The sequence below is a fragment of the Hippopotamus amphibius genome, chromosome 15, assembly GCF_030028045.1.
Source record: "Hippopotamus amphibius kiboko isolate mHipAmp2 chromosome 15, mHipAmp2.hap2, whole genome shotgun sequence".
NCBI lineage: Eukaryota > Metazoa > Chordata > Mammalia > Artiodactyla > Hippopotamidae > Hippopotamus > Hippopotamus amphibius.
The window spans coordinates 64,068,973-64,086,419 of NC_080200.1; the positions used below are offsets into that span (position 1 = coordinate 64,068,973).

The following is a 17,447-nucleotide window of genomic DNA, read 5'->3' on the forward strand; positions in this document are numbered from 1 at the left end:
AGCCTTCTGGCTCACCTTGGTATAGCCTTGGTTCTAGTTAAAGAATAGTTGTGGATGTGATTAATTCTGCAGGGAGTAGTAACTCTTTAGGCCTCTAGGTATACAAATTACTTATCGTTACATTAGGCCAAAAAAGGAAACTGGTATCAGCACTATCCTGTTAAATGAAAGCCTGGCCATAAGACTGGATACTTTTTTTTTTTTTATAGTTGTGGCACATGGGCTTAGCTGCTCCATGGCATGTGGAATCTTCCCAGGGCAGGGCTCGAACCCGTGTCCCCTGCATTGGCAGGCGGACTCCTTACCACTGCGCCACCTAGGAAGTCCAAGACTGCATACTTTTGAATATTTACTGAAATCATTTAGGGAGTAACTGGTCAGTGGGTAGCCATGGGATTCAACAATTGTGTAGTGGTGCTGCCTGTGTGTGATCTCAGTGATCAAAAAAAAGGTCGGCAGAGTTCAGTTTGATTCTAGGTAATCCCAATGTATTGCTGTGAGCCAATCAGAGTGATCATTCTAGTAGGAGAAGCTGCTTAAGGATGCAGAACCCAGTATGTGCCAGGGACAGAAGCGGGGAGGGTGGTGGGGGGACAGGGGTCTTCGAAGCTCTGCATCAGGATCACAGCATAGCTCCAGGGAGATTGGTGAGAGCCGCAGCGTGGGCTCCAGGGAAGGATGCCCCTCGCACTTTCTCAGGAAGATGGGAGAGGATGGATGGCGTTCCCCGGTGCTGGACTGACTGTCACAGATCTGGTCTCTGCTCTGACTATGTGAGTATTAACAGCTTCCTCCTGATGAGAAACAGAAGCTGGACCCAAACTCCCCAGCTGAGAGTTTGCCTCTCAGATAACTTAACTGTTTAGAGATGTGTATATAACTGGCACTGCCTCTTCCTTGGTGATCTCCAAATAAATCACTTCTTTGTTTCATGCTACCCATCAAAGAACTGCAACTTTGGTTGGGGCAGAGCTGCCTGGCATGGGATGAATCTTTAGTCTTTAGGTGATTCTCCTTGTTTGCAGGCAGGGAAAGAATATTGCCCTTAAAAGTCCTGCACCCGCAGGCTTCACTGGGAGGCCAGAAGCGGGCAGACAGCCTGAGAAGGATGTTTCATCTGCATCACAAAATAAACTTTTTGAACAGGGGACCATATTTCTAGGGATAACTGCAAGTGAGAGCAAGGATATTTAATACCCACTTCAAAGAAAAAGAAACCATACCTTCTGAAATGCCGACAAAAACCCCAGGCAAGGAGACATTTGTTTCCCATTAATGTCAGCTATTGAGGGAATACTTTTGTAGGCTTACAAAATCTACATATTTATTTTGAGACTCAACAGGAAATTCATTGATTCACACTTCTGCCTTCACAAAGTTTGCCTTGTGGGGAAAAAAAATGAGACACCTTTTCCTTGTTTCTATAGCCAAGCACGCACATCTTGTGTTACCCGCTTTTAAGTGATAAGATGATTCTGATGCATCCACACTTGTTTGCAGAAAAGCAATGGCAATACAAGTCAGCACAGTGTTATTAATACAGCACTTTAGAGAACTTATAGAAGAAACAGACTTCTTACCTGTCTGCCCAGAACAAGCAGTGTGATGAAAAATATAAAGAGAGACACTGAGCCCATGGTCTTTAGGTCTTTCCAAATGCCTGGTCTATTAAAAAACAAACAGACGAAGACAGTACAACAAAACAACATACACACAGGACTTAGAATTCGGGCATCAACAAATTTCAGAATCTCTAGTGTCTGTCTACATTCTACATCAACCACACACACACACACACACACACACTTCAAAGATATTTGCAAACCTAGATTGCATCAAAAGAAAACAAAATAATCCTTATTTCGAGAGCTCAGTAAAAGAAAAAAAATCTCCCAAATGAATACAGATTTCTTACCTTATACCAAGCTCTAGCAAATATAAAAGACTAACAAAATATTAATAATATTTTCTTTATATTTCTGGGATCAATATGGATACCTGGATATATGATTTGCAGTTTTTTACTAATTATTTGCAGAAAGAGACATTAGGCTAGAAATTAAGAATCATGGGAGAGGAGGCTCCTAGATAGCTTCCTCCACAAGAGGGCAGACAGCAGTATCAAGCAGTATCAGCAGTATTTCGTCTTGTGGAACTGAAAACCACAGCCACAGAAAGATAGAGAAAATGAAAAAGCAGAGGACTTTGTACCAGATGAAGGGACAGGATAAAACCCCAGAAAAACAACTAAATGAAGAGGAGATAGGCACCCTTACAGAAAAAGAATTCAGAATAATGATAGTGAAGATGATCCAGGACTTTGAAAAAAGACTGGATGCAAAGATTGAAAAGTTTACCAAAGATCTAGAAGAATTAAAGAGCAAACAAACAGAGATATGCAACACAATAACTGAAATGAAAAATACACTAGAAGGAACCAATAGCAGATTAACTGAGGCAGAAGGGCGAATAAGTGACCTGGAAGACAGAATGGTGATAATCACTGATGCAGAAAAGAATAAAGAAAAAATAATGAAAAGAACTGAAGACAGCCTAAGAGACCTCTGGGACAACGTTAAACGCACCAACATTCGCATTATAGGGGTCCCAGAAGGAGACGAGAGAGAGAAAGGACCTGAGAAAATATTGGAAGAGATTATAGTTGAAAACTTCCCTAACATGGGAAAGGAAATAGCTACCCGAGTCCAGGAAGCGCAGAGAGTCCCAGGTAGGATAAATCCAAGGAGAAACATGCCAAGACATATAGTAGTCAAACTGACAAAAATTAAAGACAGAAATATTATTAAAAGCAACAAGGGAAAAACGACAAATAACATACAAGGGAACTCCCATAAGGGTAACAGCTGATTTCTCAGCAGAAACTCTGCAAGCCAGAAGGGAGTGGCATGGTATATTTAAAGTGATGAAAGGGAAGAACCTACAACCAAGAATACTCTACCCAGCAAGGATCTCACTCACATTTGACGGAGAAATCAAAAGCTTTACAGACAAGCAACAGCTAAGAGAATTCAGCACCACCAAACCAGCCCTACAACACATGCTAAAGGAACCTCTCTAAGCAGGAAACATAAGAGAAGAAAAGGACCTACAAAAACAAAAACAAAACAATTAAGAAAATGGTACTAGGAACATACATATCAATAATTACCTTGAATGTAAATGGACTAAATGTACCAACCAGAAGACACAGACTGGCTGAATGGATACAAAAACAAGACCCATATATATGCTGTCTCCAAGAGACCCACTTCAGACCTAGGGACACATACAGACGGAAAGTGAGGGGATGGAAAAAGATATTCCATGCAAATGAAAACCAAAAGAAAGCTGGAGTAGCAATACTCATATCAGATAAAATAGACTTTAAAATGAAAAATGTTACAAGAGACAAGAAAGGACATTACATAAAGATCAAGGGATCCATCCAAGAAGAGGAGATAACAATTATAAATATCTATGCACCCAATATAGGAGCACCTCAATACATAAGGCAAATGCTAACAACTATGAAAGAGGAAATGCAAGGCAGAACTAGAGACACAGGTGTAGAGAACAAACACATGGACACCAAGTGCGGAAAGTGGGGAGGGTTAGGGGGGAATGAACTGGGAGACTGGGATAGCAAATTGTACACTCTAAATATATGCTGTTTATTGTCTGTTAACTGTATTTCAATAAAAGTTCTTAAAAAAAAAAAGAAAAGCAAAAAAAAAAAAAGAATCATGGGAGATTTAAAAATGAAGTAGGGAACCTAATTTCTATAAGCTACACTGACGCATGAATAATATACTTTCATATAACTTTCTGGCAAGGCATCCCTTCTTATTCCTCCTTTCATGGGGTTTTGTATCACAAAGGCATAACACAGATGGAAACCCCTGACCCATTGCCCCACCTCCCTTCAGGTCCAGGTAGACATCAGGAATTTATCCCTGCGCAAGTTTTCACCATGCTGGCCGGGGTCCTCCAACCTCACCACAGCCTTCTAGGCAATGACCACCGACACGTCCTAGTTGGCACGTGTGGTGGTCAATTTTACGCGTCAACTTAAAGGTTCTGTTTTTTGGGAGACCCGTGACTAGCACAGCATACAAGGAGAAATCGAATGACTCCCCAGGGGAATCCTGCACAAGCTGACAAGTGATTATTGCTCACATGTAACTGTGAACGAGACTTGAGAAGTTGACTGTGCATGGCTGCCATGTCACATAAGCAGTTCAGCTTGTATGTAAAAAGGTATAAGTATCAGGTCATCAGTTTCCGCTTGTGAGTTGAACTTGCTTTGAGATCTTCCTGTTTCTCCATAGAAGGTTCAAGGTCTGATGAGGTAATAAGGGAAATGGATAAAGTACTAAAGAGTGCAAGTGGGCTTTGACGTAAGTAAGCCAGGTTGGAATCATGGCTCCCATGTTCCAGTGAGCTTGGGACCTAGGATAAACCCCTCCAAACCTCACTTTCTCCATCAGCCAAAGGGGGTACCAACGCCCATCTTACAGGCTGTCTTGGTCACTAGATCAAATATTTATGTACCTGGAGTAGAGCCTGACATACAGGAAGCACTTCATAAATGGCACTTATAATTTTTCGTCTTAACTACTCAGTGATAAAGAAGGGGATGGAGTGAGGAAGTTAGAGAAAAAGATAAGAAAACGCAGGTTGGTGAATTTCATTATCAGAATGACAGATCCACGTGCAAAGGGAAGGCAGATTCCTGCAGAAATGAGGAGACAGACTCTCCAGTCCCAGTGGCTGAAGTGCTTAGAACCTCAGAGAACGCTCCAGAAAGGCTACGCTTGTACTCAGGGCTCTTTCCTCCTACCAAGCCAGCTGTGGCTGGAAAAAATCGGAGCTCATCAGCCATGAGAAGGTCACCAGTTCCTCTCTGGGAAAGAAGTGTGCTGACAACTGTCACCTTCCTGTCTCACTAGTACTCATTTTAAGAAATGAAGTTCCTTTTTGAGCCTGTGAGCTGTGTCTAATAGTACAGTTGAAGTGACTGCAGGGAGCAGATGTTTAAGAACCATGCAGACTCCAGTGACTTTTAAACTCATTTCCCCCTACACTGACTCTATGGACAGGATATCGACCAGTTAATAAAACTGGTACAAGGAATTCCCTGGCAGTCCAGTGGTTAGGACTCCGAGCTTTCACTATCAGGGTCCAGGTTCGATCCTTGGTCGGGGGACTAAGATCCCACAAGCCTCACAGCATGGCCAAGAAACAACAACAACAACAAAAAAGTGGTACAACAGAGGCAACAGTGCATAAAAAGCTGATGCAGGCTGTTTCTAATTTTCATGTTGCTTCATGAACACCCTATCAATTTACCATTCCCTGGACCTGAGAAAACTACTCCCTCCCTCTCCCTCCCCCGCCCCTGCCTTTTACCCATCACCCTGCAAACCTAAACTGAGAGTAAAATGTTAACTCCGAGGTCAGGATCTTACAGTAGCTTCATCAGTGCAACCAAACAGAACTGAGGTCTCATGTGCATCCCCAGGTAAGGGACCAGATGCCCCAAATATACAGAGCCATCTCCCATTCCTCTCACTGATGGAGAGTGGGAGGTAAGACCCTATTTATGCAGTTCAGGGGCTGGCTGGGTTTTCAGATAAATGCACAGAAAATACACGCAAGCAACCCAGAGGGAAACATCCTTTTCTGGGACTCCTTACACTAATGCATTTAAACATTGGTTTAAGGGTAGAAATGACCTCTATCTATCTCCCAGTTCTTAAGTCTTAGTAAGGAATACAGGTGGGTGGAGGTGGGGATTTGGAGGAAGCAAGACCAGGAAAGACTCTCACTGAGTCCAGGCAGTGCACTGGAAAGTACAGAAGTAAATGGACCTCAGAAATAGTGATGCACAACACAGCCTATAGGACAGACTTGGGTACCAATACATAATGCCTTTTTTCTTTTTGAAGTTCTTCGTCAACTAGAAAGAACTGTAACCTGCTGTCTTGGCTTTCATTTAGATTTCTCAAAAACTCCTTGTATTCATCCAGCCCCAAAGAACTGCCAACTCCAATTGGAGCGCATCTCCCCGATGGGGGCCACTCACAGGCCAGGGCTGTTGGGCTCCTGGGCTCCTGAAGCTTGAAGGATGAATTTCTCTGTCTGCAGATCTATTCCTGGGCTATTCTTCCTGTGTATACAGGAGAGGTTGGGAGGAAAAGGAGCGGGTATTGTGGATGGGACATCGGAACTGATACAATAAAATTCCAGGATGTCTTCTGGTAGAGTCTAGTCATTTGTGTTGATCGTATCAGTTTCCCAGGATTTTTTTTTTTTTTAAGTATAGCCGATTTACAATGTTGTGTTAGTTTCAGGTATACAGTAAAGTGATTCTTTTCCATGATATGTTATACAAGATATTGAACATAGTTCCCTTTGCTATACAGTAGGACCTTGTTGCTTATTTTATATACAGTATTTTGCGTCTGCCAGTCCCAAACTCCTAACTCCCAGGAGTGCTGAAGCAAAGTGCCACAAACTGGCTGGCTTAAAACCACAGAAATTGATCATCTCACAGGTCTGGAGACCAGAAACCTGAAATCAAGGTGCTGGCAGGTCTGTGCTCCTTCTGAATCTGCAGAGAAATCCTTCCTTGCCTCGCCCCAGGTTCAGTGGTTGGTTGGCCACTGTATCACTCCAGTGTCCGTCTGCATCATCACGTGGTTGTGTCTCTGCCTCCAGCTGGCCATCTTCTTACAAGGACACCAGTCATATTGGATTAGGGCCCACCTGCTTCAGCAGGACTTCATCTTAGCTAATGACACTTGCAATGACCCTATTTCCAAATGAGGTCACATTGTCAGCTACTGGGGCTTAGGACTTCACCACATCTTCTTTTATTTTTTATTTATTTTTAAAAATTTATTTGTTTATTTTTATTTGTTTATTGGCTGCATTGGGTCTTTGTTGCTGCACACGGGCTTTCTCTAGTTGCAATGAGTGGGGTCTACTCTTCATTGTGGTGCGTGGGCTCCTCATTGCTGTGGCTTCTCTTGCTGCGGAGCACCGGCTCTAGGTGTGTGGGCTTCAGTAGTTGCAGCACATGGGCTCAACAGTTGTGGCGCATGGGCTTAGTTGCTCCATGGCATGTGGGATCTTCCCAGAGCAGGGCACAAACCTGTGACCCCTGCATTGGCAGGCGGATTCTTAACCACTGCACCACCTAGGAAGTCCCACATCTTCTTTTAAGTGACACAATTCATGCATTAACAATTGTATGGGAGATTTATACAAAAATGACAGCGACTTGGTATGAGCTCTCTCTTTCTTTCTCTCTCTTTCTCCTTTCAGTTTTAGGGATGACATCCAATATGGACTTTCACCTGTTAGGGCTGTGCTATCTCTGTTATGAAGTACAGAAGACCGGGCTAATATAACTGAGAAGGTTTCTAACTCTACAATTCTTAACTTGACAGTTCTGGCCAAAATGTGACCAGACAGGCTATTTTTCATACTTAAAATTGGGCTCTGGAGACACAGACACCTCCATGTGCCTGTAGCCACACACTAATTTACAGCTGGCCTTCACCCTGAGGCTGTTAAGGGAGCAATCATTCTGGCCCCCCAGTTTCCAGAGTCCAAGAGAACAAAGGAACCTGACGAACTGGGTGAGGGATGTGGAATTGCTTGGTGAACAGTCTCTAACCTGAAGGCAAACAGCTCCATGAGGCAGAAACGCCATCTTCATTGCTCTCAGGAGAGGATGCCGTCCAGGCAGGTATACACAGACGTAATTACATTTCAAAACATTCTATTTTCTAGGTGAAATAAGCCTCTATTTATTAAGAAGAAAAGTACTTCAGGAAACCTACTTTCTGTTGTGTTAGTAACAATACACGCACTGAGGTAAAATCAGATCTTCCCAGGTCACTCACTGGGATCAAAAGGGGTCTGACCTCTGGGACCCTGACCTCCTGAGGCCCATGTTTCATAAAGAAAAGTCCCACAAAGAGACGATGGCTGCAGTTCCCTGCCTCCCATGTGAGACCCTCCTGCTCCAATGCAGCTGCTGATGAATCTGTTTACTTCTGGCTGTTGCTGTGAGTAAGGAAACGCCTGGCTTTGCCAACAAGAAACCTCTGAATCCTCAGGCATCTTCAATGTCAAGTGATGCAAAAAAGCTCAAGTTTTGGCCAACTTGATGCTGCTGCAAGATGCATCTGCTGTAACCTGCTCCGCACAGGACTGGGACATCAATTACAATGTCAGAAGAAGACGCTGTCCAGCACAAAACAAAAACACCCCAGGAAGGAAACACTGGGGTTAAAATGCAGAAGGCAAAATAAAGACAGCCAAATGCCCTGTCAGGAAATGTTCCTGTAAGTCTGGCTGGAGAAGAAGCAGGGATTGCTGAGATGCACATGTTAGTACCACTTTCCTGAGGCTCCCTCCTGGCCTTCTAGCTGGGTGGCCTAGAGCATCCTGCCCATCTCTGCTTCCCAACTTTCCTCCCCTCCAGGTCACCAGTGCAGTAGCTGGGTCCCGGCCAAGTGAGTTTGGAAGTGTTCCCTCCTCTTGAATTTTGGGAAAAGTTTGAGAAAGACTGGCATTAATTTTTCTTTAAACGTTTGGTAGAATTCACTAGTGAAATCATCTGGTCCTGAGCTTTTCTTTGTTGCAGATTTTGATGACTGATTCAATCTCCTTCCTCATTACTGGTCTGTTAAGATTGTCTGCTTCTTCGTGATTCAGTAGGTTGTGTTGTTTGTAAGAATTTATCCATTTCTTCTCCGTTGTCCAAATTGTTCATAGCAGTCTCTTATGATCCTTTGTATTAGGGTAATATCAGTTGTAATGTCTTCTCTTTCATTTCTAATTTTATTTATTTGAGTCCTCTCTCTTTTGCTCCATGGCTAGTCTAGCTAAAGGTTTGTTTATTTTATCTTTTCAAAAACCAGCTCTTAACTTCATTGATCTTTTCTATTGTGTTTTTAGTCCCTATTTCATTAATTTCTGCTCTTTATTGACTTCCTTCTGCTGACTTTGGGCTTAGTTTCTTCTTTTTCTGTTTCCTTGAGGTATAATGTTAGTGTTTTTATTTGATATCTTTCTTTTTTCTTAATGTAGGCATTTGTAATTATACACTTCCCTTTAAAAACTGCTTTCACAGCATACTATAGGTTCTGGTACATTGTGTTTCCATTTTCATTTGTTTCAAGTTATATTTTGTTTTTCCTTTCATATTCTTCTTTGACCCATTGATAGTTCAGGAGTATGTGGTTTAATTTCTACATATTTGTGAAATTCCTAGTTTTTCTACTGTTACTGATTTCTAGTCTCATTCTATTGCGATTGGAAAAGATACATGGTATAATTTCAACCTTAATGTTGCTAAGACATGTTTTATGACCTAACATATGATCTATCCTGGAGAATGTTCCAAGTGTTGCTATTAGATGGAGGGTTCCATACATGTCCGTTAGGTCCATGTGGTCTAAAGCATAGTTCAAGTCCAATGTCTCCTATTTGACTTTCTGTCTGGATGGTCTATCCATTGTTGGAAGTGATGTATTGATGTCCCCTATTATTGCATTGTCATCTATTTCTCCTTTCATATCTATTAGTATTTGCTTAATATATTTAGGTGCTGTGATGTTGGATGCATATACACTTATGATTTTTATATCTTCTAGAGGAATTGACCCCTTTGTCATTACATATTGACCTTCTGTGTCTCTTGTTACTGTTTTTGGATTAAAGTCTATTTACTGGATATAAGTATAGGTACCCCTGCTCTCTTCTGGTTTCCACTTGCATGGAGTGTCTTTTTCCATGCCTTTACTTTGATCCTATATGTGTTCTTAAGGCTGAGATGACTTCCCTGTAGGCAGCATATAGTTGGATCTTGTTTTTTTAAATCCGTGTAGCCACTCTATGCCTTTTAAATGGAGCATTCAATCCATTTACATTTAGAGTAAAAATGATCGTAAGGGCTTACAAATGCCATCTTGTGAATTGTTCTCTAGCTGTTTTTTAGCTCCTTTGTTCCTTTCTTCCTTGATTTCTTGTGCCTTAAAGTTTTGCATTGCTGTCTTCACATGTGAAGTAGCACTCACTACCTGCACTCTTTACCAACTGTCTTAGTAACTATAATATCTTCCTCCAGCCCCGCTAGTGCTTCTGAGACTCTCTGGATCTTCTGTGCATACATCCCTTCACCTTTCTTGCTCGCTCTTGTGGCAGAATCCTAAGGTTGTAGGCCTTCTCTCCATCCTGCAATGCATCAGGCCAACTGCTGAGTCTTCCTTTTGTTTTCCCAAACAAAACTTGCTAAAGCTCAGGTTTGTGGTCTCTCCCCAGCCCTCAGATTTGGGCCAGTTTTCTGTGCGTGCCCACTAGCTGTCGGCCCAAGCTCCCTCTTGATGCTGCCATTGGGAGGGAATATGCGTAGGGAGCTGGCCACAGGGTAGTGTGCGTGAGGCATGTGGAACAATGGGGGTGCCTGTGGTCCAGCTGTGGTCATCTGTGATTGAGGTGTTCCTGGCAGTTTGTGGGTGGGCTTCTTAACAAAGGCAGCGATGCAGTTTGTGTGTCAAAATTCATGTTTTTTTTTTTTTTTCTCCAATGGTGTGCTAGAATTTCTGCTCTAAAAACCTGGACTTTCACAAAGCCTTTCTCATCCATGGGTCACTGACTAAGACTGTCTTCCAGAGGGGCTGCATGGCCGAGAGCTGCTAAAGCTGGGTAACGTGTCCTTGCAGGGTCCAGAGCCAGGATCAAGGTCTGTATGCCTCCTACCCAACACCTGGGTGGACGAGACTCCTCCTGGATCCAGTGTGGCACTGGATCCCACAGCTTCTACGAAGGCACTTTTGTCCAGGGATAGATTACAAATCATTGTTGGGGAAAAACATGAGGGATATCTTATTCTGCCATGATGCTGACATCACTCCTTCCCTATCTTTTTGGATCTCCACAGTTCTTCAAGGTCTTTCCAATATTACAGTCAACTCTGGGCCACTTAACCAGCTTGCAGACAACAGGGTCACTCATTTCCCAGGTAGGCTGTAGGAACTTAACCTGAAGAGCAGAGACTATATTTTATTCAGCTCTGTGTCATTGGACTCCAGCAATCAGGCCTGGAATACGGAGGGTTCAATGAAACTGTGGTGTAAAAACAAAGGAATCAGTTTGTTTGGTGTAAAAACAAAGGAATGAGTTATGACAAATAACTCTGGTGCTTTGAAACCTAAGGGAGGTTTATTTTATAGACACTTTATTATTTTATAGACACTCCTAACGGAGGTTTCATTTATAGACACTTTTCCTCCCCTGGCTGGACACAGATGCACTGAAATCCTATGCAATCTTCCAGGGAAGGTGACCTGATGTCATCCAAGGACAGATGGATCAACGTCTCATACTTTTTCTGAGTTATTCATAAATGCCCAGCAAAACAGTCTGGGACCGCAAATGACTAGCATAATAAGGGATAAGCTCATGCTTAGCAAACAGCCCTGGAGGCAGCTGCCGGTCAGGAGAGATGATAAAAGTGTGGCTGGAGAGGTAGTGCTGGCCTTTTGCTATGGAGATAAGATGCACCCTGATTGATGCAGTCATGGCTTCATCCTTTGGAGAAGAGTGATTTTAAATGGGAAGCAGTACCTGCGTCCGATACTGTGGAGACTGTGCACTGGGCTTTAGCCTCCTGGATTGGAGAGTTGATGATAAGGAGTATGTATCCTATCTGGTCTGGGGGTCCAGGCTCTCTGAAATCTCCTTCCTCCTCTCATTTTAAAATCAAACTAAACAAAAAACAGCCTAAAAACAGTATCTTCCTGCAAGGGGGTCCAAATCACAGGGCATTTTCTTTTTTTTAGGTTGGATAGCAAAGGCGCTCACTAACGGTTGCTTTTTATAGAAGAAAAGAAAGCTTGGTAGAATTCGAGTAGCCCTAGGACAACTTTTTGTTGTTGTTGTTAAATTAGGCATCTCAGGTTACCCACCTCCTTACTCTACCTCCCAGCTCCGCTACTAGTGGTGTCAGAGACAGAGAAGCAAACACGCGTGTTCCGTCTGGAGATGGCACTGGGCGGGGGTGGGGTGGGGGGATTAGGAAGGGGAAGAGAAACTGAGATATTAAATTCGAAAGTAACTTAAAATCTTCTCAGCAGTAACTTGGATATAGGATGCATTTGAATACAAATTTGGAATACAGTTTTCCCTTAAAAGAGGAGGCTTTAAAGAAAGGGCAGGCATTTGGAATACTCCTGGACCACCTCCCCCAAGGGCGGATGCACACTGCTCCTGCCTTCCTCCTGAGCACGATGAATGCTGAGGTTCTTCCTCTAGGCTTTCGGTGAGCTCATCATGAGCTGATCCCTCGTTGGGACACTGTCGAAATGTTACAAATATGCCGAATTCTAGCCATTGGGTTTTCCATGAGACACAGAAAACACAGAGAATGCAGAACCATGCTGAAGGTGCTTGACTCGTGGCTCCATCACTATAGAGCATTTCCATGGCTACCCTTGGTATGGGGGTGTTGCTAAGGCCAGGAAGTTAAAATTATGCAGACATTTCTACCAGCAACAACCCAGAGCTTCTGAATGATGCCGGGTACTGGATATAACTACTGCTTACTTATACACCTTATTTACATGCTGCCCTCAAAATATTTATTTTATTAGGCTAAGTGCCCACATAGAGCTGGTTAACCCCTCTTTTCAAGCTCTCCATCCACTCACACCTCTTTAGAATAGAAGGCATATTGCTAGCATTCAGGTGAATTGACATAATGGCTTGGTCCACGTGAAATGATAATATTCACCCCTTGAGACTTTTCAGTTCTGCAAGAAAAAAATTCACAGGAAAAACCTGACAACGTCTTGTAGACTCTGTAGCAAGCCTTTTGTCAGGGGAAGGGAAAGTGTCCTAGAAACAAAAACAGCTTCCAGCAATATCAACGGTCATCTCCAACCCCATCACCACGTAGAGCATCCTCAATGGCACTGATGGAGGGCTTCGGGAGATGGTGTGATGGTCTGGAATCGGAATTGTTGATTGTCAGCGCCAAAGGTTTAGGACACAGATTTCTCTGGATCTCCTGAATATCAGACACTTCTGAGCGTCCTTCACCACGAGTGACAGGTCACCATCACATGACGGCAGGTGACGTACCGGGACCCTGCTGGCCTCCATTCAAATGGATTTTTAACGGCACATCCTCTCAAGCAGACTTTTTTTTTTTCTCCTGTAAAGTTGGCTTTCCACACTCATGAATCTGTAGGAACAACTTTGATATCCTTTTCTTAATTATTCATCAATCTGGAGTCTGTCTAGTACATACTTGTTCTGTTTTCTCTCCTGACCCTGCCGGCAAAAAAAATCCCTTTTGGCTTGTCCATGATCAGTGTCAAATTTGGCTCAGAAAAAGGCCCCTGAAACATGGTGACCTCGCATAGAGGACGACAACACAGCCCGAACTGTGTATTCAGAAGACAGCTTGGCACTCTACTATCCACAGAGGTGCCCCCTCCAAACTTTCTCCTGAAACTTAAGGGTTTAAACAGGATTAATACTGACACTGAAAAGATGCATCTTCAATGAGCCTCTGTTTTCAGGGAAGCAGGTGAGGTGAGACATTTCATTTCAGCTGGTATTTAGGCTCTTCTGATCCACCAAGAGCACACACCCTGCTTTTATTCATTCATTCAACAGATGCTTATTAAGCACCGCTTACCAGGTGCCAGGCACAGCTGTGGGCACGGTGGGTACCAGGGGATACTTGGTTCAGAGCTGCCCTTGCCTTGATTTGAGAGTGTCTATTAAGGTTCTCAGTGTATGGACCACAGGAAAGAGGTGAGCAGACAACTGATTCATCCAGGGGGGATACTCTCCACGTTTCCAGAGGGGAGAGCTGCTCAGTGCTCAGACACACCGGGGGATGAAAGCTCAGTGGCGATGAGGGGCCAGTCCAGAGGCCGAGATGGGCAGCAAGGACACGGATGGCCATGGTCAAGCATGGATCCCGGCAAGAAGACCAGAGCAAGGACAGGAAACCAGGAGTGAAAAGGACACAAGGACACAGTGACCAGAAACAGGTCAGAAAGGGGGCGGGACAAAGCATGTGACTTCAATGGCACAGACTAGCTCCACCAGGAAAGGAGGTGCTACCTGGCCCTGTGTGAAGCCGGCTCCCTCCCTGAAGGGCGCCTCTGGCTTTAGGACAGGGGGACATTCGTTCTCAAAACACCATCTCAGACCAGCTTTTATTTATTTTTTTACTTATTTATCTTTTTAAGGATCCTAGTTTCATATCTGAAAGGGTTCTGTCAGCAACAACAAACCAAGCAAAGGAGGGAAAAACCTTTATCCGTTCTTTGATGGGGGAATCTCTTGACTCTCAGAAAAGGGAAAGAAAACATTGACCTTGATGGGTTTTGGCTCTGGCACGAGTCACACGGTTAAATTCAGCACACAGTGAGGTGGGAGAAAGCAGAGGGGATTCCAAGCTGCCTCTCAAAGAAAGGTCTCTCATTTGGGGTTCGTTTTAAACAGCTACGAGAGAACATTTGTTAACTTCCAGATATTATGCTATCGCGTCAGGAATATTCATTTATCTTTTGGCAGGGGAATGCTTCCAGGAGTCTGGTAGCAGCTCACGCAGGAGCCTTAGTCAAGGTTAGCGAGGCGGGAGCACCCAGCCTAGAGAGAAGGCTGATTTGCTGTCCTCGGAAGGGAAGGCAGGTGCCTGAGGCTTGTCGCGCCAGCCCGCCCAGCTTTAAGGTGATTATAAAGACAAAAGCAAGAGAACACATACAAAGACCTTGAATGAAACAAAAGGGCTCCATAAGCAAAACTCCTTTTCTTCAACCAAATAACTACTTTTCTGCTGCTAGGGTTCTAATCAGAGAAGGAGTGTCTCCCTCCGATCCCCAAAGTAACTCCCTCCCCATCAGAAACTTGCTAATCTAATTTCTACTTTTGCTTCGGATGTGTACCCTATTCAGGAGCTTTAAATTTAATAAAGGGAAATTCAGTGGTGTCCCCATCACCATCAAAATCAGTGATGTTACATTTACTTAGGGATTCAATACAGGCTCTCTGGATACAGTAGAGAAATATTAAAGCATATTTGGTTGGCGATTTTGAGAATTTATTGGAAAATTAACTTCTGATTTCATTCTCCTCTTGGCTAAGGAATCATAAAATTTCCTTAATACAATTATGTATTTTTTGCAACTGCACTATCCTCAGCTCGCCTACAGATTGTTAGGGTTTCATGGCATGAGGGATGGCGAAAATCAAATTAGGTGAAGAGAATGCAGTGCAGTTGTGTTTCTACAAGCATTCTTCCTGGGAAGAAACGTTTACACAGTGAGGTGCCCCCGTGTTCCTGACACTGGCCCTCCAGTGGCAAAGTGGCCGTGGGCTGTCAACACAAACCATCTTTCCAGAGCAACAAATCTATGCAAATATTTAAGATATTTATGTTAAAAGAAATATAGAAATTTTGTGGGGGATTATGCAAAGCGCTCATAGAGAAAACTGGAAGCCTGGTGGGTCCTGAAATAAACCTAACACTTGATACAAAATGTGTTTTTGCTGTTAAGATATGAGATGGGGAAGATCACGATTAAGACTTTTTTTCCAGGCAGGGAATAAATATTTATGATACGTTTATAGAAGTAATTTGATAACAGGAAACGTTTCATAAATCCAAGGGAGAGGCCCTGGGAGGCTCATTCTTGAAGCATCTCGTCCTAAGGTTGGCAGAGTAAACACAACCACATCCTTTCTTGGAAGTCAAGTTCTTCTTAGAAGAGAGAATTGCCAAGTTGATAGTATTCCCTCCACACCAAGATGTTTGAGGAAATCTCCAGTAAGAAATTTTGCACTGTATCTTGTGAATAGAACCACTCACTGTCCCAGTACTTTTCTGTATGTGGATTCAGCTGTTCTGACCAGGGGGGGCCTCACTGCCCTGTAGAGCACATTCCTCAATGTCTGGAGGCTTTTTCAGTTGTCATGACTGGGGTGGGGGGATTGTGTGGCTTCTAGTGGTCAGAGGTCAGGGTTACTGCTCAATAACCATCAATGCACAGAACAACCCCCCCCACCCCCGGAAATCATTCAGTCCAAAATATCAGGCAAAAAAGATTATTCTTATCAATACAGTACAGATTATAACACAAATCGTCGCTCTAAACCATTTCATGTCTGCTGATAGTATATGAGAATACCAATTCTATGCAGTCTTCATAAAAACACACATCACCTTCCTGAATCATCACTTCAAAGAAACTCTCGCACAATGATTCCCCAAGACAACGCCACTGCTAATTTGCATTTATTCCGCACACACTCACGGTAGCAGCATCCCATGAAAGAACTAACGGAAAGAGAAGGAAGAGGAAGCAGGTTACCTCTCAAACAACACCTGGCTGTAGTCATCCAGGAGGTGGGCGTGAGTGTGGAGGAAGATGATGTTGTAGCCCACCAATGCCGCCGTCATGATGAGCATCTTCAGCTCGTAATTCACCCGCAGGAAAACCGAGCAGGATATCAAGCCCAGGATGCAGCTGTATATAAAGTACTGGAACAGGCAAATACGTCAGGTGAATACTTAGGATGTCTTCTGAGGAATGCTGAAATAAGAATTACTGCTGAGGACCACCACCAAGCTCACTTGGTCAACTCCCAAACTGACCGTGAAAGCAGATGACTTTTTCTATTCTTTGATCCAGTGCTAAATGACTAAACACACGGGGTTTTAGAAAAGAATTACTTACGACATGGCTTGCTCAACCAGCGTAGCATGTTTAATAACAATAATCGCGCTTATGGCCAAACAATTTTCAGAAATAATTTTTAGAACTCTATAGTGAAGCCATGTCATTATAAGCAACTGTCATTTGCTTCTCGAAAAGGAAAACAATATGACTCCTTACACATTTATGGATTAAAACAGAATGACAAGTACTCAGAATCCTTTGTGGGCTTTCAATGATTTAATTCATTAAGAAGATATAACTTATCACAGGGAGTTTTGTTAAAGGTGTAAGAAAGCCTAGGCATATTATTAGAAGAGTAGTTGTGTGTCAGAGAGATTATCTAGAATAGAAAGGATTTAAAAAACTAAAAGCTGTAAGACAGATAACCAACAAGGACCTACAGTACAGCACAGGGAACTCTACTCAATATTCTGCGATAACCTATATGAGAAAAGAAACGAAAAAAAAAAAAAGAATATATGTATATCTATAACTGAATCACCTTGCTGTACACCTGAAACTAATACACCATTGTAAATCAACTGTACGCCAATAACATTAAAATATTAAAAACCCCCCACCATTCTAAGGCGTTCACACTTCACCAGACTGCTGAGGGATCTTTTCTTTTTCCTTTGTTTTATTCTCTTTTGCTGCGGGGTCTTTATCCTAGGTAAAGAATCAAGAAAACTG

The 17,447-nt window shown here is 43.1% G+C and overlaps 1 protein-coding gene across 2 annotated transcripts in view; it reads right to left on the reverse strand.

Annotated features, from left to right (window-relative positions):
• ADCY2 (adenylate cyclase 2) overlaps positions 1-17,447 on the reverse strand; it is a 401,037-nt gene that overhangs the window by 35,634 nt on the left and 347,956 nt on the right. For both annotated transcript variants that reach the window (XM_057708770.1, XM_057708771.1), the window contains exons 18-19: positions 16,407-16,576; positions 1,581-1,665 (exon numbers count right to left, since the gene is read on the reverse strand). In XM_057708770.1, the coding sequence (XP_057564753.1) occupies positions 1,581-1,665; positions 16,407-16,576 (255 nt within the window). The remainder of the gene's footprint in view (positions 1-1,580; positions 1,666-16,406; positions 16,577-17,447) is intronic.